Source organism: Podarcis melisellensis (assembly GCF_964234715.1).
Source record: "Podarcis melisellensis genome assembly, chromosome: 7".
In the NCBI taxonomy this organism is placed as follows: domain Eukaryota; kingdom Metazoa; phylum Chordata; class Lepidosauria; order Squamata; family Lacertidae; genus Podarcis; species Podarcis melisellensis.
The window spans coordinates 27,967,450-27,983,493 of NC_138539.1; the positions used below are offsets into that span (position 1 = coordinate 27,967,450).

The 16,044-nt window shown below is 43.4% G+C and overlaps 1 protein-coding gene across 2 annotated transcripts in view; it reads right to left on the reverse strand.

The window, feature by feature from the left end:
* The window catches only part of WWP1 (WW domain containing E3 ubiquitin protein ligase 1), a 46,368-nt gene extending 32,190 nt beyond the window's left edge, over nt 1-14,178 (reverse strand). For both annotated transcript variants that reach the window (XM_081919704.1, XM_081919703.1), the window contains exons 1-2: nt 13,887-14,178; nt 1,643-1,733 (exon numbers count right to left, since the gene is read on the reverse strand). In XM_081919704.1, the coding sequence (XP_081775830.1) occupies nt 1,643-1,712 (70 nt within the window). In that variant the 5' untranslated portion in view covers nt 1,713-1,733; nt 13,887-14,178. The remainder of the gene's footprint in view (nt 1-1,642; nt 1,734-13,886) is intronic.
* Between the last annotated feature and the right edge of the window lie 1,866 nt (nt 14,179-16,044).

Consider the following 16,044-nt stretch of genomic DNA (forward strand, 5'->3'; position numbering starts at 1 on the left):
TGGAGTTAGTTACCAGTCAAAGGCTCAAAGGAGTGAAAGGTATTTGGCCCCAAGCCAACTGGGCCTTTCAGAAGTTGCTGTGTTCTTGGCTTCTCAGGAGACCAAAGAGCTAAATAAATGTAGGCTGACATTGCCAGGTAAAATGACATCTCAGACTGTTACTGTTTCAGAGTTTTAAAGTACTATTGAGGCTTTGCAAGAATTACTTATTGGATTTGAGGCTCGAAAAGATAACTTAAAGCATTTGTGTCTATTGAGATAATATATGTGAAGTTCTCTGATTATTCTAAAATGCTATACAAATATTTGCCATTTTTCAGCTAAATAAGCTCTCAAAGTAATTTACAAAAGTAATACAGAGTTCACTTATTACACTTACATTAATTAAGAGATCTATCTTCCAGTAACCTCAGGTTTAAAGGATGACCACTGAACCATCCAAACAAGCTATACTTTCCTGGTTTCCCAGGAAGATTGTAAGACTCATGAGATATCTGCAGTTTCTTCAGCAGTAACGGGTATAGCTAATAGCCAGCTATTAAACATTGGACTATTGCTGTAATTTTATGATTTCAATATAAACAGACAACAGTGCTGGATGAAAAATTGCTTCACTCCTATATACAAGATGTTTGTGTTTATGGCAGCGGCAATCCACTCCACAATTTACAGACAAGCTCTCTTGCAAGAGGGAAACAGTTGGGATCCATTTTACTGAAAATTCAAAACTAGCATGCTCAGTGGAAAACAGCAGTGTCCGTAAGCCACAACATAAATGGATTGACAAAAAAACAAAGATTGCTCCATCTGCCATTTCTGCAATGCACACTCATCAAGCTTTTACGGAATCAATTCTGTCCTTTCTAAGGAAGATAATTTTTAATTATTTTAGACCACACAGGTAATTAATATAAAATGACTTTGCATGTTTCAGTGGCTAAACAATCAAATGTATACTAATGGTTAACCCTATTCAATGTGTGCCACTTCCTACGTAGTCAAAATGACACCATCCACAAACAAGAGGGAGGCATCAGCAGACTTGGAAGAACCTGAAGGCTTGCAGAAGTGCAAAAAATATAGGGAGTGGCCCACAAAAACAGGACTGAGCAGGCTCAGTGGACGTGTAATGCTGGTTGATCATTTGGGGGTTTGGATGAGACAGAAAACTAGAAAGGATAGAGAAATGGAATGGCAAGAAATCTGAACGGGAGCACTCGACTGTACTGTTAATTACTACTGTACTAATATCCATAAGTGTAACAAGGAAGTCTGTTTTTAGAACCCAGAAGACCATTAATGGAAAATACCAACATCCTTGTTTAGGATTACAAAACTGAAAATCTGTATGTATACACAACAGAACCACTAAAGGGAGCTATACAATTTTCTTGACCCACCCCTCTCAGTGGGAGAGGAACAGAGTCACAACGAAAAACTATGGCAATACACTTCATTGTGCATACACAAATTATACCTTCCATTTAAAGAGACAGAGAAAACTAGAAGGACTGGATCAGCACTGACTGGTCACCTTGAAGCAATATCTGCTCACCAAAGGTGAATAATGGCAAATTACAAGTCTGTGCTAACAAGACGGCATTTAAAGGATCAGGTTTATGATTTGCAAATTTTTACTTACTAGTTACTTGCATTTGCAGTCTTCCATGATAGTTATTACTGCTTCCAGATCTTGGAGAGGCTGCAGCCATGTCAGAGGCTACAACTTCAGCCTATTAAAAAAGAAAGAAAAAGAAATCTTTGACTACATGCACCAGCCACCAGTTTCAATGGCATTGACCACTTTAATATATACTAGACTCTTTTTAAATAAAAAGAAACATTTTACTTTAAATTTAGTCTGTCTTTCAAATCTGTCCAAAAATTTACAAATTGTCAAAAAGTGTATCAACTCACCTGCCCACATATATCCATGTCACAAATTATTAATACAAATATATACCCTTGTTTTACAGTAAATCTCACCACATTTTCAAGAGTTCCTCCTATATCCCCCATGCCATGCTTCCGAATTTTCCAGGAGCATCTGACAGTCTAATATTGAAAACAGACACAAGAGCCAAACACTTGCACAACCCCACACTACATAAAACTTTCAGGAACAGTTTTCAGCAGGCCTGTAGTGCCCCTTAGGTTCTACACATAGTACTTTTGATTCCAGATACTATGTTCGATTCAGGTAAATTTGGTATGTTGAGGACTGCACACATAACAGGATATGAGAAGAATAAGGAACAACTGTACCCCCCCCCAAAAAAAATTAGTACAAGTATGTGCTAAATGCCACAGAACAATGCTGTATAAACACCGCAGTGATATAACTGGTATGATTAAACAAATGACCAGTTCACATGCTTATCAGAAGAGATGCTCCAAAATATGGCCAAGTATAAATATCTACATCAGTACATTGTAACATGTATACATTCTGCACAAAGTCTTCCCCATTTCTGAAAGAAAATTTCATGCAGATCATTTATAAATATATCAGCACAGACACAAACAGGATTTTGTGAAACTAGCTTTCCCAAACATCTATTTTTTGGTGATAACCATGAGAGCAAATCTTTCTAATAACTGAGTATCAAGAATGATGAGTTTTAGAGAGCCCTATAAAGTTCTACGCTGTCTACCACCAAAGATATTTTAAAACAAAACAAAACCTATGGGGCCAGGCCAGACAAGAAACTGCAGTTACCCCATCCCAACCACTTGCAATTGCAGTTGGTTTATCTAATTATAACCAACCACTTCACAAATCACCCCACCCCTCCATCCAAATTAGCCTTAGGGTTTGTTTGTTTTTAACTAGAATATCTGAGCAATTAACCACAGTTGCTTAACAGACCTATTTCAACTTCACCCTCCCAATATTTTCCAAAATTCACCTGGTGGCTTCCCAAGACTGTTCACTAGCCTGCTCTCTGCCCTTGACCTTCTCCAGTTGCTGGGCCATATTCTATAAAAAGACTATGCTAAATCTATGCTTGACAATCTATCCCAATTAAAAATAGTGAGGATTTACCATCTTTCTATAACCACATGCATCTGTCCCTAAATGAAATTAAAAGCAGACAAATAGCAATGTTTGGGGCACTTATGTCTAGTTACTAGAATTATAGAGAAAGGCTTTGGGCAATGAAGAGTGGGCAAGGAATGCTTTAAATAAATACAGAACTAAATGTAATTACGAAACACAGAAACTAAGGTAAATAGTATGGTAAGTTAATGATTTAAAGATTATCTAAAATGTATGGGTACCTAAATAATAGAGCAACACAGTGAATCAAGGAAAGATAAACAGTTGGCACTCATAAATGCAAAAGGGGAAGATGTTCAGTTTGATCATGAAAAAGGTATCAAAAGTAATGATGATGATGATGTAGAGTTAGGACTGAGTAGTAAGGTGGACAAGTTTTCTAATGATTCTAAATTGTTCAGGGTTGTTAAAGCAAAGAAGAGATTGTGAAGAGCTCCAAAAATACATCTCCAAACTGACTGAATTGCAAGTTTAACGCTTTATGTAACACATGCATGTTGGAGCAAAAAATCATAATTTCACATACATACTCATGGGGTCTGACAGGTCATGATGGACCAGAACCAAGACCTTATGGTCACAGTAGACAGTTTGATGAAGAGGTAGATCCAGTGTGCAGAAGCAGTGAAAAGGTCAAATTCCATGCTAGGGGTCATTAGGAAAGGAATTGAAAATAAAACTGCTGATATCATAATGCAGTTATACAAATCTATGGTGCAACTGCATCTGTAATACTGTATACAGTTTTGTATACCTAAAAAGAATATTGTAGAGATGAGGAAAGTTAAGAAAAGCACCAACCAAAATGATCAAGGGAGTGGAACGACTACCCTATGAAGAAAGGTTGAAGCATTTGGGACTTTTTATTTTTGGAAAAGGTGAGTAAGAGGTGACATGATAGAAGTTAATTAAGTTATGCATGGCATGGAGAAATTGAAAAGAAATTAGTTTTTTCTCCCTCACTCATAATGTGTGAATTCTCACTAGAATTTGTGAACATCCAATGAAGCTCAATGTTGGAAGATACAGAACAGATAAAGGGAATTACTTATTCACGTAGAGCACAGTTAAACTATGGAACTCACTCCCACAGGAGGCAGTGATGGTTTTAAAAGACAAGTTCATGGAGGAGAGGACTATCAGTGGTTACTAGCCATGATGGTGATAGTCTGACTCCACAATTGAAAGCAGTAATGTTTCTGAAAAAGAGCAGGTTGCTGTAATCGATGGGCCAGTAAGTTCTTATGTTCTTGGTTGTCAGATGAACCCCTGGGATAGCTCGGTCAGTAGAGCATGAGCCTCTTAATCTCAGGGTTGTGGGTTCAAGCTCCATGTTGGGTGAAAGATTCCTACTTGCTTTAAATGATTTACATTTAAATGCATCTTAAAATGATTTACACAACTTTTTATTTTGTCTAGAATGTCATCTCTCGTCACCACTATCAGCCTCAGTTCGTCATACTCCCTTCCTGTAAGAGCTAGTTCAGGCACTAGGACAGAGGTCCTCAAACTTTTTAAACAGGGGGCTGGTTCACTGTCCCTCAGATACTGCTGGGGGCGAGACTATAGTTTGAAAAAAATATGAACAAATTCCTATGCACACTGCACAGATTTGATTTGTAGTGCACAAAAAAACAGGGAAAACAATACAATGTTTAAAATGAAGAATAATTTTAATCAACATAAACTTTTCAATTACGCCAAAACTGAAGTTGTTTAAAGAATGAGATGTCTGGAATCCAGGACGCTTTTGAAAAGAGTGTTTGGAAAACTCAGGAACCCTGCAAATCAACTGCAAGTGTGTGTGTGTGTGTGTGTGTGTGTGTGTGTGTGTTGGGGGTTGTAATAAAAGGGTACACTTTTTGCCAATTTGTTCACTGGAGATTTCCCCCCAACTCTCCCGCCATGGCCGTCGCCACACGCCCCCCGCCTCACACAAGCAACAACTTGAGAAAGAATGAGAGAGAACGGGGGACAAATCTTTCTCCTGTACACAAATCCCCATTCCCCAATTCTTTCTTTGGTGATACACACGCCTCCTGAGCTCCAGGAGGCTGACATGCAAGTTTGAGGTCAGGGAGAGAGGAGGCGGCGAGTAAAGCCCCGGGGGTGTCCAAGGACACCAGTTGCCGGCTGAAAGCTCTTAGCAAAACCTCGGAGAGAAGAGAGAGAAAAGTGACAGCTCCCCTGGAAAAGTCTTGGTAGAGTGAGAAAGAGTCGTGAAATATAATAAAATTAAACCCCGAGCTCTCCAGAACTGACGACAAAGAAGGCTTCTATTTCCCCCACACCACAGAAAGTGACCCAAAGGCAGGCCCCCATGGCTACAAGAAGGCAGCAGCGGCAACGGCAGCTGCAGCTAGAAGCAGCCAGAGGAGTGGCCAGCCCTAGGCGGCGGTGGCCGGGGACTGGAGCCGTATACGGGCCACCATGCTGGACAAAGGCGCGTGGGCTCTGGAGAGGAGAGGGCACCGCTGGCCACACGGCCCGGCGGAGGACGACAAGGGCACCTTGCCACATGCGGTAAGGCTCCACATCATAGCCAAGTCCCCAGTGGCTCTGCTGGGGAGAAGAAACATTAGGTGCTTCGGAGGGGAAGACACAGCAGTGGCGGCCCCCAGGAAAAGCAGGAGCAGCCTGGCAGGGTGGAGCTGGAGCCCTGCCTTCGCTTCCGCCTCTCCAAGCACGCACATGCCTCCCTCCAGGCAGGGGAACCCGGCAGGTGCATCTCGTGCCAGGCAGGCCTGTGTCCGTCACCCAAGCAGGGGGGGGGGCCCTTCCATGGAGCCACCCCTGCTGCCGCCACCGCCGCCACCGTTTCTCCCGTCAAAGCCTCCCTTACTAGGCCAAGCCTGGGTCAGACAGATCTCCAAGTTGAGGTTGATGCACATCCGGGCTTCCCTGTTCTGCTTCAGCTTGGCCTCCAAGCGGGACAGTTTCTGCTCCAGCAAGGACAACGCCATCTTCCCCTCCTCTCCCAGAGCCACTGACAATGCCGCCACCGCGCAGCTAGAATAAACAAACACCGCAGTGCGCACGTGCCAAAAGGACCAACCAGGCCACCATATTATCCTCCTCCTCCCACCGCAAAGGCTCAGTTCCACCTTTGCCCGCTGTGCTTGTTTTGCCTCACGGCTTTTCCTCGCTTTCTGCATGCGCAAGGGCACTAAAGTGCTGCCCAAGCTTAGTATCAACACGGCTGTGCCTTCAGTAATATTTTGGACATTCTCCTTGCCAGTACTCATGCATCTCAGGCGGGCTGGGTTTAGGAAGCTGTTGGACCGGATCCGGCCTGCAGCCCTTAGTTTGAAGACCCCTGCACTAGGATCTACCCTTTACCTTCCACTGACAGATGCAAAGAAGTAATTCAGCTTCTCTAGAATCTCCTTATCCTTTTTTTAGTACACATTTGACTCCCTATTCATCCAAGGGCCCAACAGTTCCCCTATACTTCAGTTACTAAAGTATTTATATAGCTTTTTGTTGTTGGACTTCAGGTTTTTAGCAATGTGCTGCTCAAATTCTTTTTTAGCATCCCTTACTGTCTTGATTATGGGACGTGGGTGGCACTGTGGGTTAAACCAGAGAGCCTAGGACTTGCCAATCAGAAGGTTGGTGGTTCGGATCCCCGCGACGGGGTAAGCTCCCATTGCTCGGACCCTGCTCCTGCCAACCTAGAAGTTTGAAAGCACGTCCAAGTGCAAGTAGATAAACAGGTACCACTCCAGCGGGAAGGTAAACGGCGTTTCCGTGCACTGCTCTGGTTCGCCAGAAGCAGCTTAGTCATGCTGGCCACATGACCCGGAAGCTGTACACTGGCTCCCTCAGCCAATAAAGCGAGATGAGTGCCACAACCCCAGAGTCGGTCACGACTGGACCTGATGGTCAGGGGTCCCTTTACCTTTATCTTACTGTCTTGATTGCATTTGTTTTGCCAAGGATTGTGTTCCACTTTGTTTTCTTCATGTTCTGAAGTCTTTTGGACAAGACTTCAAATTTTTGAAGGAAGCATTCTGGCCTCTAATAGGGCTTTTGACTCTGCTCATTAACCACGCTACTATCCTCTTGGCCCTTATAGTATGTTTATATAGCAGCTGAGCTTCTACTGTTGTGTTTTTTAACAACTCCCAAGCATTTTAATATCTTTGGCTTTCAGTTTCCTTTTTATCAATCCCTTCATTTTGGGGGAGTTTCCTGTTTTGAAGTAAAATGTGATTGTGTTATATTTTTCTTGGCAATTGGCCATGTACAAGTATATCTAATTAAACAGCACTATGGTCACCACTCTCAATTGGTTTGACAACACTTACATCTCACACTGGATCCTGACACCACTCAAGGTTAAATCCAGGTTCACCACCACTCTGATCAATTGCATGGCCAACTGTTCTAGGGCACAGTGATTTAGTGTACAAGCAGCCCCCTGTTTATGTAGGGTTACATTCCAAGGCACCATGGGCAACAGTTAAATCACATATAACTGAAACCCACTGAAAAAGTCTGCAAACACCCGCTCCAGCTCACCATTTTAGTGATGTTTCAGTAATGTCTTTATGATATTTCTGTATTTGGCAAAATATGCAGTTATGCACATTTAGAATTTGCATAAACAAGGGGCTGCCTCTATATAGAAATTTTACCTCTTGGTCATTACTGGAACACATATACAGCCAGTCTATGTATGGGTAATTGATGTCACTCATCACTACAACATCTGAATCCTTAGGATGTTTCCTTGATTTTATTCTTCATCTCAAGATATCCTGAAGCATTTTGATCAGGGCAGTGATAGTATGTTTTGTACTAAATTACTAAGTGGCCCGTATCACCAACCACAAGAGTCCTGTGGAAGGGCCTGCCCCTTCAGGGATTTCTACCTTGCTAGTCTTAATGTCCTCTTTGATGTTCAGAGTGATACCACCTCCAGTATGTCATTCCCTGTCCTTTTTATACAGTTTATATTCAGCCAGAGATAGCCATGTCCCACTGGTGCTATGTCTTGTCCACTTAAATTTTCATCAGCTTTCTCAGCTTCATCCCAGGATGGAGGATCAGTTCCAAATAGGACCCTCCTCAGCTCAATCCTATGCATGTTTACTCAAAGTAACACCAATTTAATTCAATGGTCCTTCCCTCTAGGTAAGTGTGTACAGAACTACATCCAAGCAATATCACAATTGTTTTTTGAGCCATTCCAAGGTGTTTGCTACTAACACAGTCAGCAGTATATCTAAATCATCTTTCTCAACATATTACTTTAGATAGGCTAGTAATATTTTCTTTCGATCACAATGATCTGTTATCCTGTGATTTTTTTAAAACCAAGATTACTCTCCAGAATTTTTGAATAACCAAACATAACCAAATAAATTCATGAATTAAATTCAAGCTAATTATGAGTTATGAAATTGACTTGTTTAACTATCCTTGTGTGTTTTAAGCCATGAACCCTGTTTTATATGCAACACTAAGCCATTGAAAGCACAACTGAACAGAGCAGAAGTCTTCCTCCTAGCCGTACCACAGGAGAAGGAAGGTGGAGCATGTGAGCCCTATACTTCACGCGATCTTTTGGAGGCTCATCCACAGAGCCATTATTACATGTGAATCAGGCAGCTAACCAATTCAAATTTAAGGAGCAGAAGCGGTGGAATGGAGTGGCATTGCTTACCTGACTTCTTAACACAAAGTAAGGAGCAAGAAGGTGGGTATGATGTGGGTGCAGCAGCAGAGTTAATTTGCCTCACCTTCACATTGCCCACTGCCTCATCCCTCCTGTTGGTTCTCAGAAGCAACCTCCACACTGAAAAGCCAGGTAAGCTAAACTGTCCCACTCCACCAGCTGCTAATAGTTAAGAATAGTGGAGTTTAACTTGCAAGGTTTCGTTTTAACCAATTTATTTTAACATAAATTCTTAATAAATGACTTTTAAAATCCAAGTATATCAAACATTGATTTTTATCCACCATGCTATAAGATGAACTCACAGGACACACCACATTATCTTACTCACAGTTTCCACTGCCCCATTACACCTAAACAGCAATAACATGAGAACTCAACTTAACCACTAACTCAGGGATGGATGGTACCTTTTCCAGGCAGAGGGCCTCACTCCCTTCTGGGCAACCTTCTGGGGGCCACATGCAAAAGTGAGAAGAGCAGTGAACATTTCACCTTTGTATGATAGGATTATTTCCATGCACATTTACATACCCCTCTCTATTCTCTATCCAGGCAAGAAAGAGTCATTATCAGAGTCAAAGGACACATTTCAGCAAGGCAAAAACACTCAAATATAAAGCAATATGGTAAAGCAATACCAGTGAAAGGTGTGATGTGGGGAGAGGGGTTGTGGCCTGCAAAAAGTCTGGAAGGCAATGTTTGGCCTGAGCCTGAGGTTGCCTAGCCCTGCTCTAACTGTCCCCAACCTGTGTACACACTCAGCTCTTTTTCATTTTTTAAACAGAAACTGAAAGATTAACATTTTAACCACTTTATGTAGAGGATCATCTTAAGCACCAAGTTTATGCTGATACTCAAGTGAAGAAAGGGGCTAAAAATCCCACTGGTCTGAGCATACTTAAATCTCTTTTATTTAAATCAATGTGACTTACAATCTGCTCCTATGCATGCTATGGAGGTAAATCAAATTATGCTTAATACTCCCAAGTATGCATAATACTGCAATCTTAGGTGCTTAACTTTGGCTAAACCATGCCTAAAAGGAATATTACATAAGTTACACACATTGTAGAACATGGCTAGAGAAACCTCTGAGCCATTTTGGCTAAGCCATGCTTACCTGCCAAGTCACATGATGTTCTATATGTCAGGTGTGAGCTGATAAAAAAGGTAGATGGGCCAAAATGAGTTTTAAAGCCCCATCAATCATCTGCACACCTGGCATCTGAAGCATACCTGCCTTTTCAAAGTGTCATGTCACCCAATGTCATTGTGAAGTCAGGTGATTGGCAGAGGACAGCCCCATCCACCCATTGAATTTGGCCTGGGGAGCAAGGTTAGAAGACATAAGGATTCAGATCCAGTTCCCTATTGCAGAACATTGGTCTTCAGTTCCTTGTGTTGTAACCCAAAAGTGTTGTAATCCAAAAGTAATCATGCCACCACCATTTATTTTTAGGGCTTAGCTTTAACAGAAAAAGCAGATATGAAGAGACCAAATTTAAAGGAACTCCATTATGTGGAAGAAGGCATTGTGACAGCTACAGCAGGTTTCTACTTTATCTTTTAGTGTGTATACTTTCCCAACAAATCGATGCTATACATTAAAAATCCAAAATTTAAAGTAGCAGTAAAACCAATTAACATGAAAATAACAGCACTAGATAAAATCCTAAAATCATCCAAAAGCTGACCAAATTACAACAAAAACAAAAAACAACCCTGGGTCTCCCTGAAGATCAGCAGAAATGGAGCCATATGAATTCCCTCAGAGACGGCATTTCACAAATATGGGTTTGTACTCAACAACCTGACCATTTTTATCAGTGGACCACAAAGAAGGGCCTCGGGTGTCAATCTCAGGTTTCTAGCAGGTACTTATTAATGTAGGCAGTCCTTCTGACAGTCTAGACCCAAAGTCTTTACTATTTTAAACACCATCACCTTAAATTGGGCCCAGAAGTGAACAGGCAGGTAGTGTAACTGGCGCTGTAATAAGATAAGAATGCTTGACTCCTAGAAGTGTTCTTGCTACCACATACGTGGTGCAGTAATTGAAACTACTGTATCATCTTTAAGAGAAGCTCCATGCAGAGTGCATTCAAGTAATCCAACCTGAATGTAACCAACACAAATGACACTGAGGCAAGATCTGCCTCCTCTGGATAAGACAAAACAGCTCAAACTAGTTAAAACACATGGGCCACCAATGTTACATGTGCCTCCACAGATAGCACCAAGTCCAGGAGCACTCCCAAAATGTTCACTTGGCCCCTTAGGGGGAATACAATGCCAACTGGATGTGCAGTTTTCCCCAACTGACAGCACTTTTGTCTTGTTGTTTAACCTCATCTACCCAAACACTGCCCCCAGGTATCTGTTCAGGGTTTCCTTAGGATAAGAATGTGGAAAAGAGAGATGGAGCTGCATGACCTCACTAGTAGTTTCATGTATGTTAAAAAGTATGGGAAATAAAAAAGGACAGTGAAGAATGCCAAAGGACAATAGGTAGAACGTAAGTCCTCCAGCACCATCTTCTGAACTGTAACCCCCATGCAGGAACAGTATCCTCAAGTGACATCTGAGACAGACAGCTATGGTCAATGATATAAAAAGCCACTGAGAGGTCCAGAACCAAGGAGATTGTGCTCCCCCCATGCCCATTCTCTAGCACAAGTCATTGACACATGCATTTTCTGTCCTGAACCCAGACATGTAATCCCTGACCCAAATACTCTATTCTTCCATCCCAACAGAGTTGCTTCCTTTTTATTTACTCCTTAATTTTCCTGGGTGTTTAAAGAAGCATTTTCCTGATCTTTCCATGTAGCTCCTGAGCAAGTGGAAGGGGAGTATTTTACTTGAGAAAAAAATGATTGATGTTCTCCCTCACCTCTTCTTTCTGATTATATGGTTAGGAGAGATTAAGTTTTCCCCCCAGCTGCTTAAGGAAAAAATAGTAAGCTTCTGCCAAACTTATGCATGAGTGGGGGGCATACTAAAGTTGGAGAGAAATAAGTATTCAGATCATTGCTGTATTAGTTTGTTGTATGTTTTAAAAACCTCTATATACTTGAGATCAACCAATCAAATCCAATGAGGCTTACTTCTGGGCAGAACAGGCCTGCAAATTTTAACATTAGTGAAAATTGAAGCAGGGCAGTCTTTATTTTGGATCACTCAATCTGGAACGCTTTTGTCTCTAGCATTTCCAAAGGAATGTTGCAGGAAATAGAAAGGTTTCTCATCCTGTGTTAAATCATGGTTTAGAAAGACATGCACAAAAAGCAAACCTTGGGCTCCCACTCCCCTTCTTCCATTTTCTCCTCTTACACAGATGGAATAGAAAGACTATGGAAACTTATTTCCTGTTTCCTATAAACATGACTTCTTATTTTGCCTGAACTGGAAATAATTATTCTTATTTAAACTGACTGTTTAGCACTGTTGGTGTTAAACTATGATCTACCATTTAGACAAAATGTAAAGTTATAGTTAAAAGAAATTAAAATAAAAGCTTCCAAAATTCTCCTGGCCATGTGGGTGAAAATAGGGGAGCACTCATGCTTGAGGTTCACTGTGGCTCTTGTGTTGAGGAAAACCTTTGTTTAGTGTGATGTCTAAATATGTCCTAGAAAGTCCAAATAAAATGATTCCATATTGAAGGTTGGGGTTAAAGATGGGTGCTGAATCTGATGAAAACTACTGCTGTAGAACACCTGCATGTCAAAAAAGCAACATCTGAACATGTACAGTATTTCGGTCTCAAGCCATGGTCTAAGGCACATAGTGTAGCAACTGCACTAAAAACATGTCTGAGTATAGCTGGCGTCTCATGAATACCCTGGAAACGCTTGAGTTCAAAAAAGAAAAACAGAATATGATATATTTGATTCATACTAGAAACGTAATAATAAAATACTCAACAGTGCACATTCAGCCATGTAGATTTACAAACACACAGTACTTGAGCACTAATTGTAATAACTTGTAGAGTTGTTAACATTTTGGGAGAGTTCAGCTGCATAAGACTTAGAGCAGACACTGTCACATCACCTCAACACTGAAGTATTGTAAGCCTCTATTATGCAGGACCTTCCTTGTTCTGATCGAGTTTCTGAAGAGTCCCATTACCGTCCTATTGCATAACACTATCTTTTTTATTATTAGCATTTGTTAAGGCTCCATCATATGCCCACTTACTTGGAAGCAAGTCACATCAGATTCAGTGTGACTTAACTTTCAACCAAGCAAACAACAGAATCCAGCTGGAAACAATATTATTTCAGATACATGGTGGAATACGTGGTATTCTGGTAGGAAGGTATGATCAACCATCGCAGGCCTTCCATTCCCTTTGCAGCAATAGAGAAAAGCAATGTTGTGCAGTATTTTGGGCAAAAAGAGGGAGGGTGATAGGACGAAGCTGGGGGGCGGGGGAGAGGGAGAGAGAGAGAGAGAGAATGACAGGCTGCAGAGTCACAGTAGGTCATCCCAAAGTGAGAGTGCCTCTTCCTTCTTCCTCTACCCCCTTTCCAAGAACGAAGGTAAACAGCAATCAAAATGTAACTAATATTCTCCTCCCCCTTTGGATCGAGAGGCAGGGGGCCGCCCTGGCGGGACTGCTTCCCAGGGCGCTGACGGCTCTGCCAATCCACTCAGCGCTGCTAACAGGGTTCAAGGCTCAAGCTGGCCCATCTCCCACGGCCTGCCTTACCCCGCCCCTGCCGCCAGTTAAAGATCCATGAAATGAATAAACAAGGTGACACCAGGGCAAGAGTGGCAAAGGGGTTGGAAGGGGGAGGCAGGCAAAGCAAGAAGACACGGGGCACTTTTCGCCCTCCACCCCCCGAACCAGCAGGAGGGCCCGTAAAGAGAGAGAAGGGGTGGGTGAGTGGGTGCGGGGGGGAGAGACTCGCAGTTTCGCACCCTTTCCTCCCACCCACCCACTAAAGCGAGGCCCCCCCTCCCCCAAAGGGGGCGAGAAATGCAGGGCCCCCACGACGCTTCTCTCCCTCAGGAGTCTCCGTCAGGCCACCGCCGCCAGGAACCGACCGAGAAGAGCTGGCGTTGGCTGCGCAGCCTGTTTATTTGTCAGTCAGTCCAGTCAAGCTGGCTGCTTTTCGGTGCCTGCCTTACCGTGGCTCTGAGCCCAGCTGCGTTGTGGTGCCGCCGCCGCCGCCGCCTCGCTGTGGCGGAGGGTTGTCCTTCCCCCTCCACGCCAGCCGCCGCCGCCGCCGCCTCAGCCCTCGGCACCGCTCCCAAACGCCGCTGCCACTAACGCCGCTGCCGCCACAGCGCAACAAAATGATGCCATCTCACAGCAGCGGCATTGGAGGCTCCCCTCCTCCTGGCTCACAGAAAAAAAAGAGACACAGAGAGAGAGAGAGAGGCAGAGATGGCGCGCGCGCGCCCCGTCTCCCGCCTGCCACTGGCGGCGCGCGCCCCAACCGTCGAGGTGGAGAGGGAAGGAGGGAGGGAGGGAGGAGGAGGAGGAGGATCCGGCGCGAGGCAACCCAAACGCGACTGAAGCGGCGAAAGGAGAAGGGGGGCGGGGCGGGACGGGACGGGGCCGCCCTGCGCACGCGCACACATGGCGCTTCAAGCCCTACTACGCAAAAGGAGCTGAGGAGATGGAACTTGTCGGAGCAAAGAGCAGCAGTTTGATTTACAGTAGTACCGCTCTCCGCCGGCGAGCGGAGGTCCCGGGCTGAACCACTGGCTGAGAAAAGTAAGGGGGTGGGAACTGAGGAAAGAATGTCTTCAAAGAGGCGCGCCGTTTGGCCCGGGCTGAACCAAGTGGGAGAGAAAACGAGACGGGTGGGAGGGGGAGTATAGTATTATACCGAATTAACTGGAAAAGCTGGGCGAGTGGGTGTTTTTTTTAGAGTTGCTCAAGAGGACACGACTGAGTTTTTATTTAAAAAAATAAAAACAAAATATTATTATATTTGTGCATACATATAAGCTCCTAGGGCTCGATAGGAAGAGGTGAGCCTGTTCAACAAGCCCCTCTATGTCATGAATGGAGTAACCTGAGCAGGTTTGTGGCTTGTCAGCCGATGAGGCAAAACTGATGGAAGGTCGAAGGTTTCAACCCCAAGGCCAGCTCAAGACATTTCAGCACCTGAGGCGAGCCAAAAAATGGTGCCACCTCCTCCCTACTAAGGAAAAAGTGAAGATCTGCATCAGGAACAAGGGGGTTGTAAATATATACAGCAGGATTGTGGGTCCTAACGCCTGAGGCAGTTGCCGCACCTTCCCTCATGGGTGGGCCGGCCTTGTTCATGCCTATGTTCACTTACCTGGGAGTGAGCCCCAATGAACACAGTGGGACCCACTTCTGAAGAAAGCATGCATAGCATTGCCCTGTAAAGCAACTAAAGAAGGAGCATGAATTGTTACCTAGCCAGTTGTAAACCAATCTGACCCAAGTTTTTTTTCTCCCCCCCCCCCCGTCTGACCGTTTGGCTAGGGTTTGTTTTCTTGTTTGCTGCTGAAGGAAGGCAAAACCAGTTTTAATTGTATAGCATATCAAGTCTGCAATGTTAAACATACTAAGGCATCATCCAACTTGGGGGCATGCACAAGGCCTGCCCCAAGACAATTTGCTGCCCAAAGCAGGAGTTGGCTGGAAGGGCAGCTGGATCTTACTTCAGCACTGGCAAAGGGACAGTGACTTCCATCACACCTGAGAACAGCAGTCTGGCTTAACCAGCATGGTGTATGACTCATAGAGGATTGTCGTCTTTTAAAAGGTTAAAATCCAGATACATTGCCCGGCTATGTCCAGAAAATTTCGGACATATGGCAACCCTAGACTCATACAGCACTCCAGTATGGCACCACCATCACTTATTTGTTTACAGTACTACATGCATCTCTGGTTGTTTGGATATATGAATCTGCAGTGTGTATAGCAAGGTTGGGGTACTAATTCATTGTGTTTGGATAAATGATTTTTTTGTATAACGAGCATTTGGATAGTAGGGCCTGTGTGCATTTCCAGAACTCTGAACAACACACAGGAAAAATATAGCATATTAAGTTCTCTGAAAAGTAGTTTTCAACAAATATATATATATGAAGCATAAGAAAATGGCATGGAGAAACCTCCTGTCCTCACTGACGTTTTTCAGAGGGCAGAAATTTATATGTTAACCTTAGCCCAACTTTTTTAAGTTAAGAGAAATTACATAAGGCACACACACGAATCATATTCCAGTGATGGTGTGACATGCAGCAATTGCACATCCTAGCATGCAATACTTCAAGTTAGCAGGATCAAATTAAAACT